The sequence below is a fragment of the Atractosteus spatula genome, chromosome 19 (genome assembly GCF_055471065.1).
Source record: "Atractosteus spatula isolate fAtrSpa1 chromosome 19, fAtrSpa1.hap1, whole genome shotgun sequence".
Lineage (NCBI taxonomy): Eukaryota > Metazoa > Chordata > Actinopteri > Semionotiformes > Lepisosteidae > Atractosteus > Atractosteus spatula.
This window is the reverse complement of record NC_142724.1, coordinates 14,773,324-14,789,108: the sequence shown is the minus strand read 5'-3', so window position 1 is coordinate 14,789,108 and position 15,785 is coordinate 14,773,324. Positions and strand designations below refer to the sequence as shown.

Below are 15,785 nucleotides of genomic sequence, written 5' to 3'. Positions count from 1 at the left end.
GCCATAGTGGGACAGAACGCTCACCACACATCAGCTATTAGTGGGGAGGAGAGCAGAGTAATGAAGCCAATTCATAGATGGGGATTATTAGGAGGCCATGATTGGTAAGGGCCAATGGGAAATTTGGCCAGGACGCCTGGGTAGTTAGTTATTTTGGGCAGTTAGTAGCACAAATTTAGGAAAGACTCTATCATTTGTTGTGTAAAATACCTGAATAGTTAAAGATTAAAAGATGGACTATACTTGTGCATTCAGTTGTTAAGGTTTCTAGAGAAAGACCAGTCAGAGCCTAACGTGGGCAGGCGAACCTTAAACTCCACTCTAAATGTGATAGGTTGCCAGTGTTATTTAAAATACAGTCTGTTAGGAGTTACATAAGGGTGTAGAGCAGTTTTAGTTAGCACACAAGTAGCAGATTTTAATTTATACTAAAATCTGTTTGGTGTTGCAGTGATTAAGGTAATTACAATGTAATCTTAGTCACACTTTGAGATAATTTCCATGCAGTTGAAATGCATAGTTTATAGTTTGTCTTGTATATGCATGGCACCTCCTGTGTCTCTATAGTGCTCCCTTGTAGTTGTCCTTCTTTATTTTTATATGGGCGATGACCTTTAACCTGTTTTTTTTTCCATTCACTTTATTACAAGTCCCTTGAGCAGAAGGTTTGCATGTGTTATTCTGTCCTCCTAGACATTGAAGAGGTTGCTGGAATTGTAAGATGCAGGGAATCTAAACTTGCCTGGGTGATCTGTTTAAAATAAATTGTTATTACAGCATTTAAACATTTGTAACTTTAAAGTCCAGTTTTTCTATTTGGAAAGTACTTTTACTTCTGTAATTAAAATATTCTTTTATCCTGGATGTTGCCCTGTAATTTTGTGATCAGGTAAGATAGGTGATTGTATGAAATCTGACTCTTCACAACTGAATGCTTTTCCTCCCTTAACACCAGCAGGTGTAACCTTTGAAGTTACATTACTCTAATTATCTTGTATGTGACCTGACAGCTGTGCAGGGCAATGTCTAATAATGCCAGGTGTTCATTTTGCATTTTTCTAATTAACAAAAGAAAGCCTTAGATTACAGTTTTTCGTGAAAGTGGATTCAACAAGAATTTAATATTTATTTTCCATATACATTTCTGTAATAATTGAATTGTCATTTTTCTGTGAATTAGTAGCACACATTTCCTTTTTTCATCTGCCATAGTTTTGTAAGGACTTGGAAAATGTTCCGATTCTTTGCCAGTGCTAAGAGATCTTGCCATTAAAGAATCGTTTACATGGTTTGATAATTTTGCAGCCCCTCTTTCTGTGTCCGGTGAAGTAGCTGCCCAGCCGACTGCACTTCATTGCATTGCTGGTCCTTTTCCCCCACGCAGGGAGAAGAAGATGTCTCGGATGAGTGCTCTGAAGGTACTCAACCATGCCGTCATTGGCCCAGAGGGCTCTGACAACTGCCACAAGTTTGTGGACATCCTGGGGCTCAGGACCATCTTTCCCTTGTTCATGAAAACCCCAAAGAGAATGAAGAAGGCTGGTCTGTCGGACAAGGAGCACGAAGGTGAGCGAGGCTGTGCGAACTTCACAGCTGTGGCTTTGATTATTCAATGTACATTTTTCACAGGGTGGAGCCTGCATAATGGTAGTAGCCGACTGTAACTGGGATTGCCTAGGCATGCAGATGGCAATGTGCTGCATTAGTTTGCTAGAAATCTCTTGGCTTTTGGTGAAACGACAACACCTAGCTCCAAGTGTGCAGTAAGCTCAGTGGGAGGCGGACTGCCCCTCCATTAAGCACTAACTTTCCTGTAATGCAGCATGGAGCTTGCAGCATGTCAAAGTAGCAAAGCTTTACAGGTAGGCATGTTAGAGGGCCAGTAAGGTCTTCAGGTCCTCATTTTGGTGTGCAGTACAAGGGTTGTAAACATCAGTTCAGTCTTAAAGTACTGATGATTCCAGTTCAGAAGAAATATATTCTTTCAGAATTGGAAGGCAGGCAGGTTTGTAATGTGCCTGTGGTTCTGGAAGCACTAGTGTCTCTTTACGTTCTCTGTTAGCTTTAAAGAAGACGGGGTTATCATCTAAATCTGACACATATTAAATTAAATATGTAGTGTAATTGCAAGGGGGGTTTTAGTATTCTGCACAACGTGTGGTTTCACAAATCTGAATTCTTATGTGTCTAAATGCGTTAAAATGCGTCTCCACAGGGAAATCCGATTTCATAAAGGAAATATGATCGGGTTATATGCTGCTTTGTCAGACCGTCACAGTTATTCTTCTGTATTATCCTTGCTCTTGAAAAGCTGCAGAGAGTATTTTGCAATGAACATCTTTTCCAATAATAAGTTCAAAAGACTGTTAAGTGAGACTGCCTGTCTCAGCAGACTAAATTCAGGAAGAAATATCCCTCCCCTCCCTCCTGTCCACCACCTTAATGGTTTTTGTATGTTCCTGCCCACCCAAGGTGAACAGATTGGCTCCTGTTGTCTCTCTTCTCATCTCTTGAACAAAATTAATTAACCTCAGACCTGCAGAAACAGCAGAACTGGACGCAGCACTGGCGGCCTCAAAGCACCGTGCTGTAGTTTTCCATTGATGCACTGAGGGGCATGGCTGCCGGCGGGCAGGAGTTGCCACTGGCGATGGGCACAGTTGGGGTTTGACCTGAATGTGAAAATTGTGGGAATCTACTGAAGGTCAAAAAAGGATACAGCAAGCCATTTACTACCTTCAAATTAAAATCATGCCAAAGCCTGATGGGGAACCTTATATTGTTCAAGGGGTGATTTCTTGAACAAAAATGAATGGCCGGCTTAATTTCTGGCACAGATTTCCTGAAGATGCAGCTTAAAAATATTACTGTACATTGTTTTGTCTGTGCTGTATTAATTGAAAAGGGAGAAAAAGTGGTACTTATGAAAACACATTGTACTCATACGGATTAATTAATTATCAGCAGCTGCAAATGAGTATTAAAATAATTAGGAAGCAAACCACTCTCATAGATTATAAACAATGAGTTTGATTTCCACCAAATCCCTTCTGAAATTTAGAGAATGGAATGACTGGGAATAGTCAAACTACATTTGCATACAGAATGAACCAATTAAGCCAGGTTTCATTAAAAATGCAGCATGCATGTAAACGTATCCCCTGCATTAGCTGGGGAAGTGGAGTCACAAAACCGAAGTGTGAAGTTATTAAAAAACATTATATGTCTTATTAATAACATCATGTGTGCAGTGTCTGTGATTGCTGCATGCCTTTCTCATATATGTTAAATGCTTACAGTCTGGATAAAAAAATAGAATCTGAAATAAGATAAAGAGCGCTAGGTTTCATTACATGACCAGAAGGTCATAGATTTTTCAGGTCCTTCTAAATTCAATAGGAGGTAAATTGAGTTTAATGCCACACATGCTATATAAACAGATGATGGGGAATGAAAGCCTTGACTCGCCAGTGCGTAACAGTAGTACAAGAAGGTTTCATTATAACATAGAAAGCCTCCTTGCTTTTTTCTGAAGGCTTCCAAGAGGCAGAGGGTTAATTGGGTTCTGGGAGAAATTCTCCTCTGAATACATGATGAGGCCTGGCGCTGTGGCTGTGGTTCAGTCCCTCTGAACACTGTGGCGTGGATCATCAAATTGGGCTGCTATGCAAGTCTCTTTTCCAAGATGGGATTTTTGCAGTTTTGTCCACTGCCATTTGCACGTCCTCCTGTGTGCTGCCTTTGGGTGGGTTTTGACTGCTTCCCTTAGGGCTGGAAGGGCACTTGTTCAATTTCTTCTCTGGAGGAGACCTGTCAGGACCCTGCCACCCTGCACTTCACAACACTATAAAAGATAATTGCTTTGCTGCTTTAGAGGCAGTCCTTGAGATAATTTGCATGAGGACATTAAAGATGCTGAGGTCTAAAGGAAGTGCCTCTGATGAATGCTGTGTGTGTAGTGTTACTTTCTAATAGCCCCCTTGGGGTGGACAGAGGATTCTGGTTTTTAATTATCTGAACAAAAGACTTACCTCATCATTAACTGTCCACTGCTTTCTCTTTTATTCTTGCGATATCTGAAGAAAAGCAGAGATCTCTGCACTCTGTTACCAGGCGGAACAATTTGCATTTGTATTTGGAAAAGCATGCTAGCAGTTTAACAGTTAAGAGTGGTGTTGAATTTTGAAAACTGCTAAATTAATGCAGCTGTGGAGCACTGGTTAAGGTTCTGAGCTCATAACTGGAAGGTTTCAGGTTAAAATCCCAGATAAGACACTGCTGCCGTACCTTTGAGTAAGATACTTCGCCAGTGCTGAAAGATCTTGCCATTAACATAATAATTCACCCACAGTAACATACCCAGTTGTAAAAATGGGTGCATATGTAAATGTTGCTTTTGATAAAAGTGTCAGACAACTAATTTAGTTATTGTTAAACTGAGTGTTGATTGATTTACAAAGTTTTGCTTAAATTATTTAAAGTATTTATGGACCTGTGCAGTATCTTCTAAAGCAGCTTTGATAACTATTTTTTGTATTTTTCCAGTGAGTTACAAACTTTTTAATGTGTCCAGTCTCAATTTTTTTTTCCTGTATGAGCATTAATTATGATTTCCAAAATGCAACACAAAATATTTTTTAAAAAGCAGTTAAAAGCTGCTGTTAGTCACTATAATTATAAATTAAGTGGGCACAGGGTGGTGAGCATTGCTGCCCTGCAGTGCTGAGACTCTGAGTTCATTTCCAGACCTGGGGTGCTATCTGCGTGTTTGTGTTGAGTTTGTCTGTTAACCCATGTTCACTTGGGTTTCTTTCGGGTGCAGGCAGGTTAATTGGTTTCTGGGAAAGTTGTAATTGTAAATCTAAAGATGCCCATTTCTTCTTGGCCCTGTGATGGGCTGACGTCCTGTCCAATGTTAATTCTTGCCTTGTACCAGCAGCTACAACTCGCAACTGGAACACTAAGCTGTAAAAAGGCACCATCCTTTGGATGGGACGTAAAACCAAGGTCCTGACTCTCTTTGGTCATTAAAAATCCCACAGCGTTTCTCGAAAAGTGTAGGGGTGTTACCCTGGAGTCCTGGGCTAACTTCCCATTGGCCTTTGCCAATCATGGCCTCCTAATAATACCCATTTATGAACTGGCTTCATCACTCTATTTTCCTCCCCACTGATAGCTGGTGTGTGAGGAGTGTACTGCTGCACTATGGCTGCCATCGCATCATCCAGGTGGGGCTGCACACTGGTGGTGGTGGAGGGGAGTCCCCATTACCTGTAAAGCTTTTTGAGTGGAATGTCCTGAAAAGTGTAGGAAATTATTATTTTAAGGAGGCTTAAACTTGGAATGGAGACCTGTTTCCTCTTTTGAAGGCCTGTCCGTCAGTACTAATTGCAAAAGAATTTGTCCTTAGTTTCCTGCTGGGTTGTAGAGAGATATACACGTAAACACACTACACATGCATCCCTGTCACTTGCAATTCAGGAGAAAAGTAATAACTCTTTTTCAAGCCTCTCTGTATTGATCAGATGGCATGGTGGAGCTCTGTCTAAATTATAAGAAACATAAAATATCTATAAGACACATCGGTGGTAGATGGCTTCCTTTGAAGTGCTGGCAGTGGTTGGTGACATTTTCATCAGGGTGCAGAACCACAGACAGCACAGGGCAGAGTTTTTCTTTTTCTTGCTGTGTTTCCTTCAGAGTTAAATGTTTCCAAATCATATGTATTATTTAAGCCACAGCAGTCTTGCACAGTGTAGTGATTTTTTTCTTTCTTTTTTCGCTCAGGAGTTTTTATTTTTCCCAGTGAAAGACTTATTTTTAGAAAGCTCTTGGTTTTAGGTGTCGGTTTGCTGCTCATCTCCCACAAGACTGGAAAATAACAGCAACGGGAATATAATGGAGTCATTTACACTCATTAAGCACATTGTTCTATATCTGTCCTCATTCATCTCTTGTGAAAACCTGCCATAGAATTTTTTTTGTGTAAACTCTGGGAAAACAGCAAAGCAGTGTATTTGGAACAAATTAATTTTGATTAATCTACATAAATCTATTTAGCTAATTAGTGAAAGTGAGGAATGCAGGCTATTTATGGCACCAATTTTGAACCAGATGTGAGAAATTGATAAGCCATTTAACCAGTGTGTAAAAGTATTGGTTTGTTAAAAGTTTATCTAGTCAACATAAATGAAAAGTAATGTCCATTCCATGGAAAAATGTCTTTCCAGGCACCAGTTTTTATTTTATTAAATGACTGGTTTAATGTTTGATTCTTCTGTATTCTTTTTTAAATTTCACTTAGTTTTACTTTGACTTTTTTTTCTTCTTGTTGGAAGGTTGATAAATGAAATGCATTTTTCAAATATCTTTACTTTTCATGTAATGTTCTGCTTTATGCATGTCATTTCTGTTTTCAGTCAACCAGATACCTTGTTGTAGCACTTTGGAACAGAACAAATTGTTTAGTTGCCAATTTTTCAAATGTATTCATAACATTTATAAACATGTCTTTATATATGAGGTTCTTCAAGATCCACTACTGCGCAGGGGTTTCAGGTGTGATCATTTTACTGCTCCTGAATTTAATATCATTGTGGCCCTATAACATAAAATAGAAAGAAAGGTGTTATGTGGTTTAGTCAAATGAAATTATTTTAGTCTATAAATGGGTGTAATGGTACACAGTATTTCAGACCAGCACTCTGTCCCGGGGCACAGAGTTGTAATTAAATCTGAGTTTGCATTAAATTGAGATTTACATAAAAACAGTTCTTTTCCATCAGGGGGCACTGATGATTGAGATGAAGCGGAACAATAGAGCATTGCTTTTTTTAATAAGCAGATACTGAAGAGGCGGTGTGTATAATTTATTAACAGTGGTTTCTGCTGTTCAGTTCCTTTATTTTAATTGTCCTCTTCATGGTGTATTACAACACATGGTGACTTCAGTCATCCAATAAATTATCTATCCCTTAATGAGGGTTCTGTAGGTGTTCACGTGCAGCCGGCTAACTGCTTTAATGCAAGACATTTAAAAAAAATACTATGCAGCTTTTTCCTCTTGTTAGGGTTGTTCAAGATCTGTGAATTCCCCGTCTTGTAATTCATACTTATAGGAGAATAAAAAAGCCGGAACTGAAGTATTTCTGCCCCAAAAGCTTTTTTTAAAGATGTGCTTTATCAGACAGTAACTTATTCAGTTAAACCATAAGATCTGACAGCCAGTATATTCGCAATAAAAATTGAAAAAATAAAATCCCTGTATGTATATAAATATTATTGGAAAATATGACATTAATTATAACAAAAAAACACAAAAAATCATTGATTTCTCCTCTGTCTACTTCCTTTTATCAATGTATGAGAATCGCTGTGTGTTTGAAGGTCACATTATAAGCGTTGTCCCATCTAATGGGTCCCATTATTTCATTGGAGCGGTCTCTGATGACAGGTGCATTAGTTAGTCATTTCACCAGGCTTACTGGTGCTGGGATGATAGAGCAGCAACACAGGTCAGGCTGAGAGATAATGCACTTATCTGCACTGGTCCTTGTGCGTGTGATAGATGCTCAGAGACAAAGTCCTGCATCAGAGACCAAATTTATTCAAGAGCTAATGAAGGCACTGGTTTCTAATTTATCTGTGAGATCCTGCAGTGATGACATGGGCTTCTAATACAAAGAAGCTTTTTTTTCCCCCTCTTTCTGTTTGTTTAGTGACTGACAAGATGAATAGCCTGGTGGAGGTGGTCTCAAAATATAAATTGAAACCCAGGAGTATGATGAAAACTTATTAAGAGAACCAGTAATATTTGTGAGGATGAACTATGAAGTCTTATTTTGCCTCAGTATAATTAGTTAGAAGTCACTGTTACCACTCTTCATCTCCTTTTCAAACAATATGTGCTTATCAGATATCATAAGCGTTTAACTGTATGTCTTTAATAATCATAATTCTTCCAGGTTTATCTTGGCAAGTGGACGTTATGAATTAACTACTTTTTGGCAAAGGTTGTGGATATGGAGTTTCTTATCCATCCTTCTATTTTCTGACCACTTTATCCAATAAAAGGTTACGGGGGAGCTGGAGCCAATCCTGGCAAGGCAGAGTACACCCTGGACAGGGTGCCCATTCATTGCGGGGGCACACACAAACACAGACACACACACTCACACCGGCATGTCTCTGGACTGTGGGAGGAAGGAGCAGCGCCAGGAGGATGCCCCCGTGAACATGGGGAGAACATACTGACTCCACACAGATAGTACCCTAGGTCTGGAATTGAACACAGAACCCCATCACTGAGAGCAAGTAATGCTGCACCACCGTGGGTCAATATATACCAATAAGTACAACTTATAATTCACTTGTTGAAATGTTTTAAACATTTTTTATACAACACAGCTTTTTTTTTGACAACCTTTAGAACCTGAATAGCTTTCGCAGGGGAGGCGTTAGGTCAACAGTAAAATGAGATTTCCTTTTAAAAAAATTTTTAGAGTACAGATAATATCATTTTAAATACAGATGACATTACACAAAATTAAATGAGATTTCAAGAAATGGATTGCATTGCTGGGAAAGAAGTCCTCCTTCAACATAATTGGAAAGAAAATCAGCAGAAGCTCTTTGCCCACATTGATCTTTTTTTGTCGAGTTTGTCCAGATGCATATTAGCTTAGAGGGGAGGAGGAAGATTTGAGTTTCCGAAGAGCAATTAGTGACATCTGTCAGCACCCCATTGAAACAGAAAGGGCTCACCTTTTAAAATCTGGGGACTGTGATTGTTTCTCATCTTGTCCTTTAACAAGAAATGAGCAAGGGAATTGGAATTTAAAGCTGGGAAAGTAAAATTTTCTTAAATTCTGAATTAAATAATTACACTAATGATCTGCTTCTGCCAGATGTAATTATTTAAAACACATATTTGTCTATGTAATTTATAGAAAGAACAAAGGTTATTCAATGTCTCCTGAAGATACTGTACAAATATCTGTATACAAATGGTTAGAGTTTGTTGCATGATCACTTAATATATTTTTATAATACATTTTTTTCTTAATGCATCACTGCTTGAATAGTTATTCAAGCAGTGGTGCATTAACTGTTGGAAAATCAACTGTTTCCAATTAAGGACTATCTCATTTCAATCTCAGTATGATGTGGACCAGTTCCTTTAGTATTCCTTACAAATTACTTTTATAAATATTTATTTTTATAATTAATTACAGCCAAAATACTTTTCACTAATATCTGTATACTGTAGGTTAGTTGATAACTCATAATGAATGCATGAACAGAATGCTTTTCACAACAAGCCTATAATATTCAGTAACAGCAAATTAGTGGTTATTCCTTCTAGTTTAAATGCTTTCTTTCACAAACCTGCATTTCTTTCTTTCACTGCTGCATTGGATTGTTTTAGGTGCTGAATTAGTTTGGATGGTATCTAACTTAATTTTGCTCAGAAACCTCCTTGTTGGCAAGTGATCTAAATGCAAACTTCACATTTATTCCTATGGCAGATCTACAATCCCAACCAGTTAAGATGCAAAGGGTGAATACAAAAGTAACATTACAGTTAATCTGTAGTTTAAATATTTGTCTGTATTGCTGCATCCACTTCAAGCTCGTTAAAACAGCAGCTGCATCACACAGCTCTGCTGTGTGCTCTAGCACCTTGCTAGAGGTGAAGCACATACTAGCAAAGCTGAGAGATGTTTGCCGGAACCTGGAGTAGTGATTAGATACCAAAGTCGAAGGCTGCTGTCTTTAAGTGTAATCTCTTGCCTTCCCCTTTTTATTTATTAAAGGTAAGCCTTGGGAAATCTGATAAAGATTCTTACAACTGAATTGTACTTACCTTTAGAGAGAGAGAGAGAGCAACATTTCCAAGGTGCAATATGAACAGCTTCTTGATTTGAAGCATCACCTTTTTAAATCTTTGCAGAATTGTCCAAATTATTTTTTTATGCAATGAAAGAGTCATGTTTTCCATAAATCACATTAAAATTAAAAAACAAAATTGTCACTGTAAATGTTATGTTCAAGAAGGCAACATGCCTGAATGGATTAACAGCAAGTTAGAGACACTGAAGGGAGCAATCTGTGTATGGCAGAGATCACAGTTACTCACTAACTGCAAAGTGCTGATAAAAGCCAGCATGGACCGCTTGCCCTTTCTGTCACTAACTCTTACTCTCACTACAACACAGAAGAGGCAGAAGTGAAGTGCAGAAAAGTGTTTTTCCATGGCTATATAAAGTACTCTACATATTTATACACAGAAAGTCAGGTGTAAAAGTTAAAGATACCATTCAAGTGTAAATATGTAATTTTCCTTTGGTCATGCATACATTTATTGTAGACGTGCCGGTTTTGAACTTAGAATAAGTTTGATTATATTTAGTTATTTAAATATTCACTTTACATTTAGAAGCCTCACTCGGTGACGGTAAAAACATTGCCTTTACTTAGTATAGAAAGTTGTCCAATGCAACATGATATATTGTAAAAGGTTTTAATACATCTGCAAATGCAGTGTAATATACTTAAGTGTGTAAGGTATAATTTCATGATTTTTGCACATCTAAATTGGGCTTACAAAGATTTGTAAGAGATTTTTTTGTTATTAAAAAGTCTATTTTCACCAATTATATTTTGCTATGCCCACCCAATATCAAATCGTCAGTTCTGTGTTTTTCCGTGTGGGCTCGTGGTTATGAACCCTGGAATCTTATTCAGGGGGAGAATGAGGAAGTGTTGTCTGACCGTTCTGGCACACACACCTTTGAGGCACATGGCTTTGTAGATAGTACAGATAGCTCAGATAGTCCTATACAGCGCAAGGTGCTGACTGGGGAAGAGGTGTCCCTCACGGGCCTACAGGTGTAACTGTGTTTTACCAAGACAGCCCTGGCTGAATAACCCCACGTGTAAAGGAAAACATCCAACAACATAGCAATTCTGGTGCCTTCATTGTTATTCTGGTGCAAAAAAAACAACTTGTACAGCCATTTAACCCTAACGGCTGTGAATTCAGTATATGCCGGCTCACACTTGATTGACTAGAGCCAGAGAACATGTCCACAGCCCGTTCAGTACAAGCACATGTAAAGAAACTTATTTGCAGCTCAGTGCCAGTTATTAGTTCTAATGAAGAAAAATCTGTGTGCAAAGGTTTCCATTGCCCTGACTTTCTATTAAGTGTCAGTGGATTAAATTTAGACGCATAGACTCCTCGTTTCCAAACCTGTCTGGCTGGCAGTCAGTATGCGGAAAAGCCCCTGGAATACAGAGACACAGTTCCTTTGTCGTAATGAACCTGCTGTATGGTTCCCTGCTTTAAGCTGCTTTGAGCCCTAAAAGGAATCATGTAGGGACTCTGTGTATATATAAATTAATATTTTTAAACCACCTCTTACAATCTAGCCTTTAGTATCTGATTTCTTTTATGGTCTTTCTAGATATTGCCTTTCTTGGGGGACAAGAAGTGTTGTCAGTATCACGCTGTTGCAGGAGCCAGTAACCTTTCTGGAAGGGTGTGCCAAGAGTTAATGCATTCTTTTCTGTTTACAGTTCTGCATGCCTTTGATGCATTTTATCATCAATAATAGTCTTCCTTGCATTTTGGTAACTAAAAGATTGTAATATGAACATGTATATATTAGTCGATTAAGGTGCAGATCTAACTGTGTAGTGTGTTCCTTGCCCTTGTGTTCCCTTGCTTTTTCCTCCCAACACAATGAGACCCATAAGTCTGAGAATTATAATTTGTTGAGCTGCATTTCAAAATCCTCAACGTCCATCAACTGAAACGCTGTCAAATCTAGGTTGGTGGTATCAAAGTTATCAGGTTTGATCAGAAAACATTGGGCCAGAATGTTGGAATTCCTGAAATCTAGCAAAGTTCTGAAGCAAGTTCTTGCATGAACTTTGCAACACTGATGGTTAATAATTTTTCAAGATTCTGGAAATTAAGGTGTCAGTATTCCACCAAAAACTGGGCACTGTTTCCAACATGCCCTCCATGTTTCAAAAAGATGCATAACAGTTTTGACAGCATCCTAACCCAAGGTGGGGGTTGAGTTCATTTAGATGTATGATGTCATCTAGGATAATTATTTTCAGTGACCCCTCTTTACTCAAAATGATTAACAAACGTATTTGCTGTGTCTTCTGTTGTTCTGCGATGCATGGGTTTTAAGCAGCATAACTCTTTTCAGATTTTGTTGAAGTCACAGTATCTTGCAAGAACTGCTAACCTCAGTACATCATTTAGATTCATACACTCCTCAAGCGCATCAGTAAATACCACTGCACCATTTAACGCCACAGTCTAGTGCTTGTTAAAGTTTTGTGCTATTATGCGTCACTCCACTGATCTAGCAGATGCAATTAAGTCCTTTGAGTAAAGTCACTGCTTTGCTTTCTTTACCTCACTGTGGTCCATTTGATTGACTCAGTCAGTCTCATCCTTAAGTTGTTTCTCCAGCTTTGTCTGCAAATGTCTTTGCTTGATGGATGACCAAAAATACCATCAATACAGAGCATGAACAGCATGGTTTTCATGTTGGGGGGGGGAGTGTTTTTGTCTCTCCAAGAGGGCTGAAACGAGTAATCATTTAACTTTTCTTTCTTAGCAACTGCCATTTCATCCATCATGACTTTCTACTTGTGTAAAAATATATTCAGTGGTATTCATCGCATGCGTTCCTGTGAAGCAAGATGGCACCACAAAACATTATGCAGTAAATAAACTAATTAAATTGTTTTTCTTTCTGCGCCAAAGTACTTACAAAGGGTAGCATGATTTAGAGATTGACAGAGCAGTCAAGCATAATTTATGATTTTTTTTTTCTGTTTCTTTGCTGCCTACACTTGCAGAGTGTATGTCACTCATGTGTCATACGTGCCGTAGACTGTTGCTTTTCTGTTGTGTTGACTAGCAAACTGTCTTTGTGAGAAGAAGTCTAACACATTTTCCTGGGAGAGGCAGTTTACCAGTCTGGTTTTTAAGTGTTCATGCAGTGAATGCAGAGAGAGGTCAAGAACTGTGGTTTCTGCATTTTGTGAAATTAAATTCCTAAAAAAAAGTCTGAAAATTATAACTCTAGTTCTTTCCAGTCCAGTCCTTTCTAGTTGTTTGAAGTGTAATTTTGAGATTTAAGGTGATAAGGATGGAATTAGAACAATCCACATATCCTAGTCGTTTGTATTTTCCATTTACTTGAATTTTGGAGTCAAACGTGCAGCCTGATGTGTGGAGAATAAGCCTTTGTGAGGCAGAATATTGTATTTTATCAACTCAAAATGTACAAATTCTTCCATTTTCCTTTGTAAATCCAGCCATTTTCTGGAAGCGTAGTGGCATGCTTTATTAAGTGTGTTTAAATTTCACACTGTGAGGAAATTAATTCATTAGGTAAATAATTGCAAACTCGTCTACTGCTCATTGTTGCCGCAGATATTATCCATTACCACAGACTGGCTCTCACTTTCATGTTCACATCTATAAAGTATCATTTTACTACTATGAAGGATATAATTCAAAGACAAACTGATAGAGATAAATGCTGACTTTAACCACCTTGGTTTATTGAAAACTGACATGGCTTTTTTTTCTCGCTTGTCATATGCCACCAATCTTAATAAAGTAAGTGTCTGGAGTAATGACTGTGGCCTCACAATGCTGGTAAAACCTGGACAAAGGAAATTGTCTTTCTGTATTCGAAAGCAGGTGTTTAAAGGTCTCTTTAGTGTTTTTTGTGTTTTTTTCCCAAAAAACTGTAAGTCCTTCTAGACTTAAATATCATTGTCCTTTCAATTTACTAAGGTTTGTGAAATTGTACGAGCAAATATTAAATTGAGGAGCAAAGGGAATACCTGAAATTCTGTTAATGTCAACCAGTCATATCTGCTGAGTTGTAGCTCATCATGGCTGTGCTATGCCATGACTAAAAGATATGTGGGACTAGACCTGCACCCTGGATACACTGAAGATAAGCTCCCTGCCCAGGTAGAGGGTGTTGAAGTAATGGAAATGAATCCATAAGCACCAAAGATTTAACTGACCCGGTGTGCTTTTGATTTTTTTTTTGTCATTGCTTGATCAGAGCAAACATTGTTTTTAAGAAATGAAAGACACTAATGTAAACTGCCTGTTAAGATTTTAAAATGATTTTATGAAGCTGGCCTTTCATTCCCTTCCCAACTATTTTTTTTCCAAGACGAAAAGCAGATTAGTTATAGTAGTGATGGTGGCCTTTCCTACTTCAAGCTGACAATATGATGAAAAGGTGAAATCTGCATAAAATTGTTAGTTGATCGGGTAATTGACTTCCAGTATTGTAAAACTCTGCAGTTTACATCACTAACATCTGTCATGTGTTACTTTCTGCAGAGCATGTGTGCTCCATTATTGCCTCTATGCTAAGAAACCTGAAGGGCCAGCAGCGAACCCGGCTCCTCAGCAAATTCACCGAGAACGACTGTGAGAAGGTAAGGACTCTCCTCTAACCATCTATAACCTGGCCCTTCGATTATTTTTTGTGACTGAATATTTGTCGAGGACCACGCGTCAATCTTAAAACTAAATGTTTCAAATACATAGTGGTGATATCTTTGCCTGACTTCTGATCCTTAATCTAACCCAGAAGTGTGGCTCACAACCAAGGTTCATGAGTGTTTTTTGAGAGCTCCTCATAAGCACAGGAAAATGTTTCACCTCAGTTTAGTATTATATAGTATCCCCCTCTTACACAGGGGATCTGCTTACATAGTGCTTAGTGGAACTGCGAACCAGATGTTCTGTTTAAATAACAAATAATGAAGAGTTGCATTGCTTAGACTAACCTGTACTGCATATTTATTTAATTTTTAAGTTGAGGCTCCCTATGGAGGGTTTGATAAAAAGCACTACTCCACTGGTTTAGCAACCTCTTTTAGAAAATGGGAGGAGCTCTTCATATTTTCTGTCATAAATTATAATATCCTCTGCATACCATATAATTTATCAATGTAAATGTTTTGTTTTTGCTAATTTTGCTGAAGTGTTTTCTCATTTAAAAGTGGCAGCAGCTTTAAAGCACAATACTGCAGTGTTACAATGCTGAGAACGTCAGCTCTCTTAATTCCAGTGCCGCCCAAGTCTGCAGATGAATTAGATGCTGTGTGCCCCAGGTCACATTTACATTTATAGAAAAACAGGAAGACGTAACATTTATCAGGTTCACAACCATGTATAAAATTTAAGAAAACGGAATAAAAAACAGACCTTTGGTCATGACACTGTAGTGTTTCATAGCCGTTCAGGGACGCCAAATATGTAATCATAGTGGCTCTCTGAAGGCACCAGTTCTGTAGGGTTTGGGCATTTACTGAGACAATTATTAATTGTAGCAGTAAATCACAAAGTTGATTCTTTTGATGGCTTTAGAATCCAACCATGCGACATAACTCAAACAACGCACACACACAGGTACTAATACACGAGGATACATTTATTAATACATAGAATATGCATGTAAACCTAACAGATCTTATCGAGAAGGTTATCAGAATACAAAAGATATATATTCAATCAGTTACGAAGTGTTACATATATCAAGAGGACATACGTTCAGTATATCATTCATTAAGACCGTTTCGTAAAGTGAACTTGGTTACAACTTCTACATTAGATACTCAAAACAAGTACATAACTCTTAGGAATTAAATTGATATCAACTGGTTGGGATAACAATTGAATTCTCGAGCTGTAATGCATTGAAGTTGAATACTCA

General features: G+C 38.1%; 1 protein-coding gene across 1 annotated transcript in view; it reads left to right on the top strand.

The window, feature by feature from the left end:
- The window catches only part of ctnnbl1 (catenin, beta like 1), a 65,728-nt gene that overhangs the window by 27,929 nt on the left and 22,014 nt on the right, over positions 1 to 15,785 (top strand). The window contains exons 11-12 of the mRNA XM_088937739.1: positions 1,385 to 1,566; positions 14,405 to 14,502. Of these exons, the coding sequence (XP_088793865.1) occupies positions 1,385 to 1,566; positions 14,405 to 14,502 (280 nt within the window). The remainder of the gene's footprint in view (positions 1 to 1,384; positions 1,567 to 14,404; positions 14,503 to 15,785) is intronic.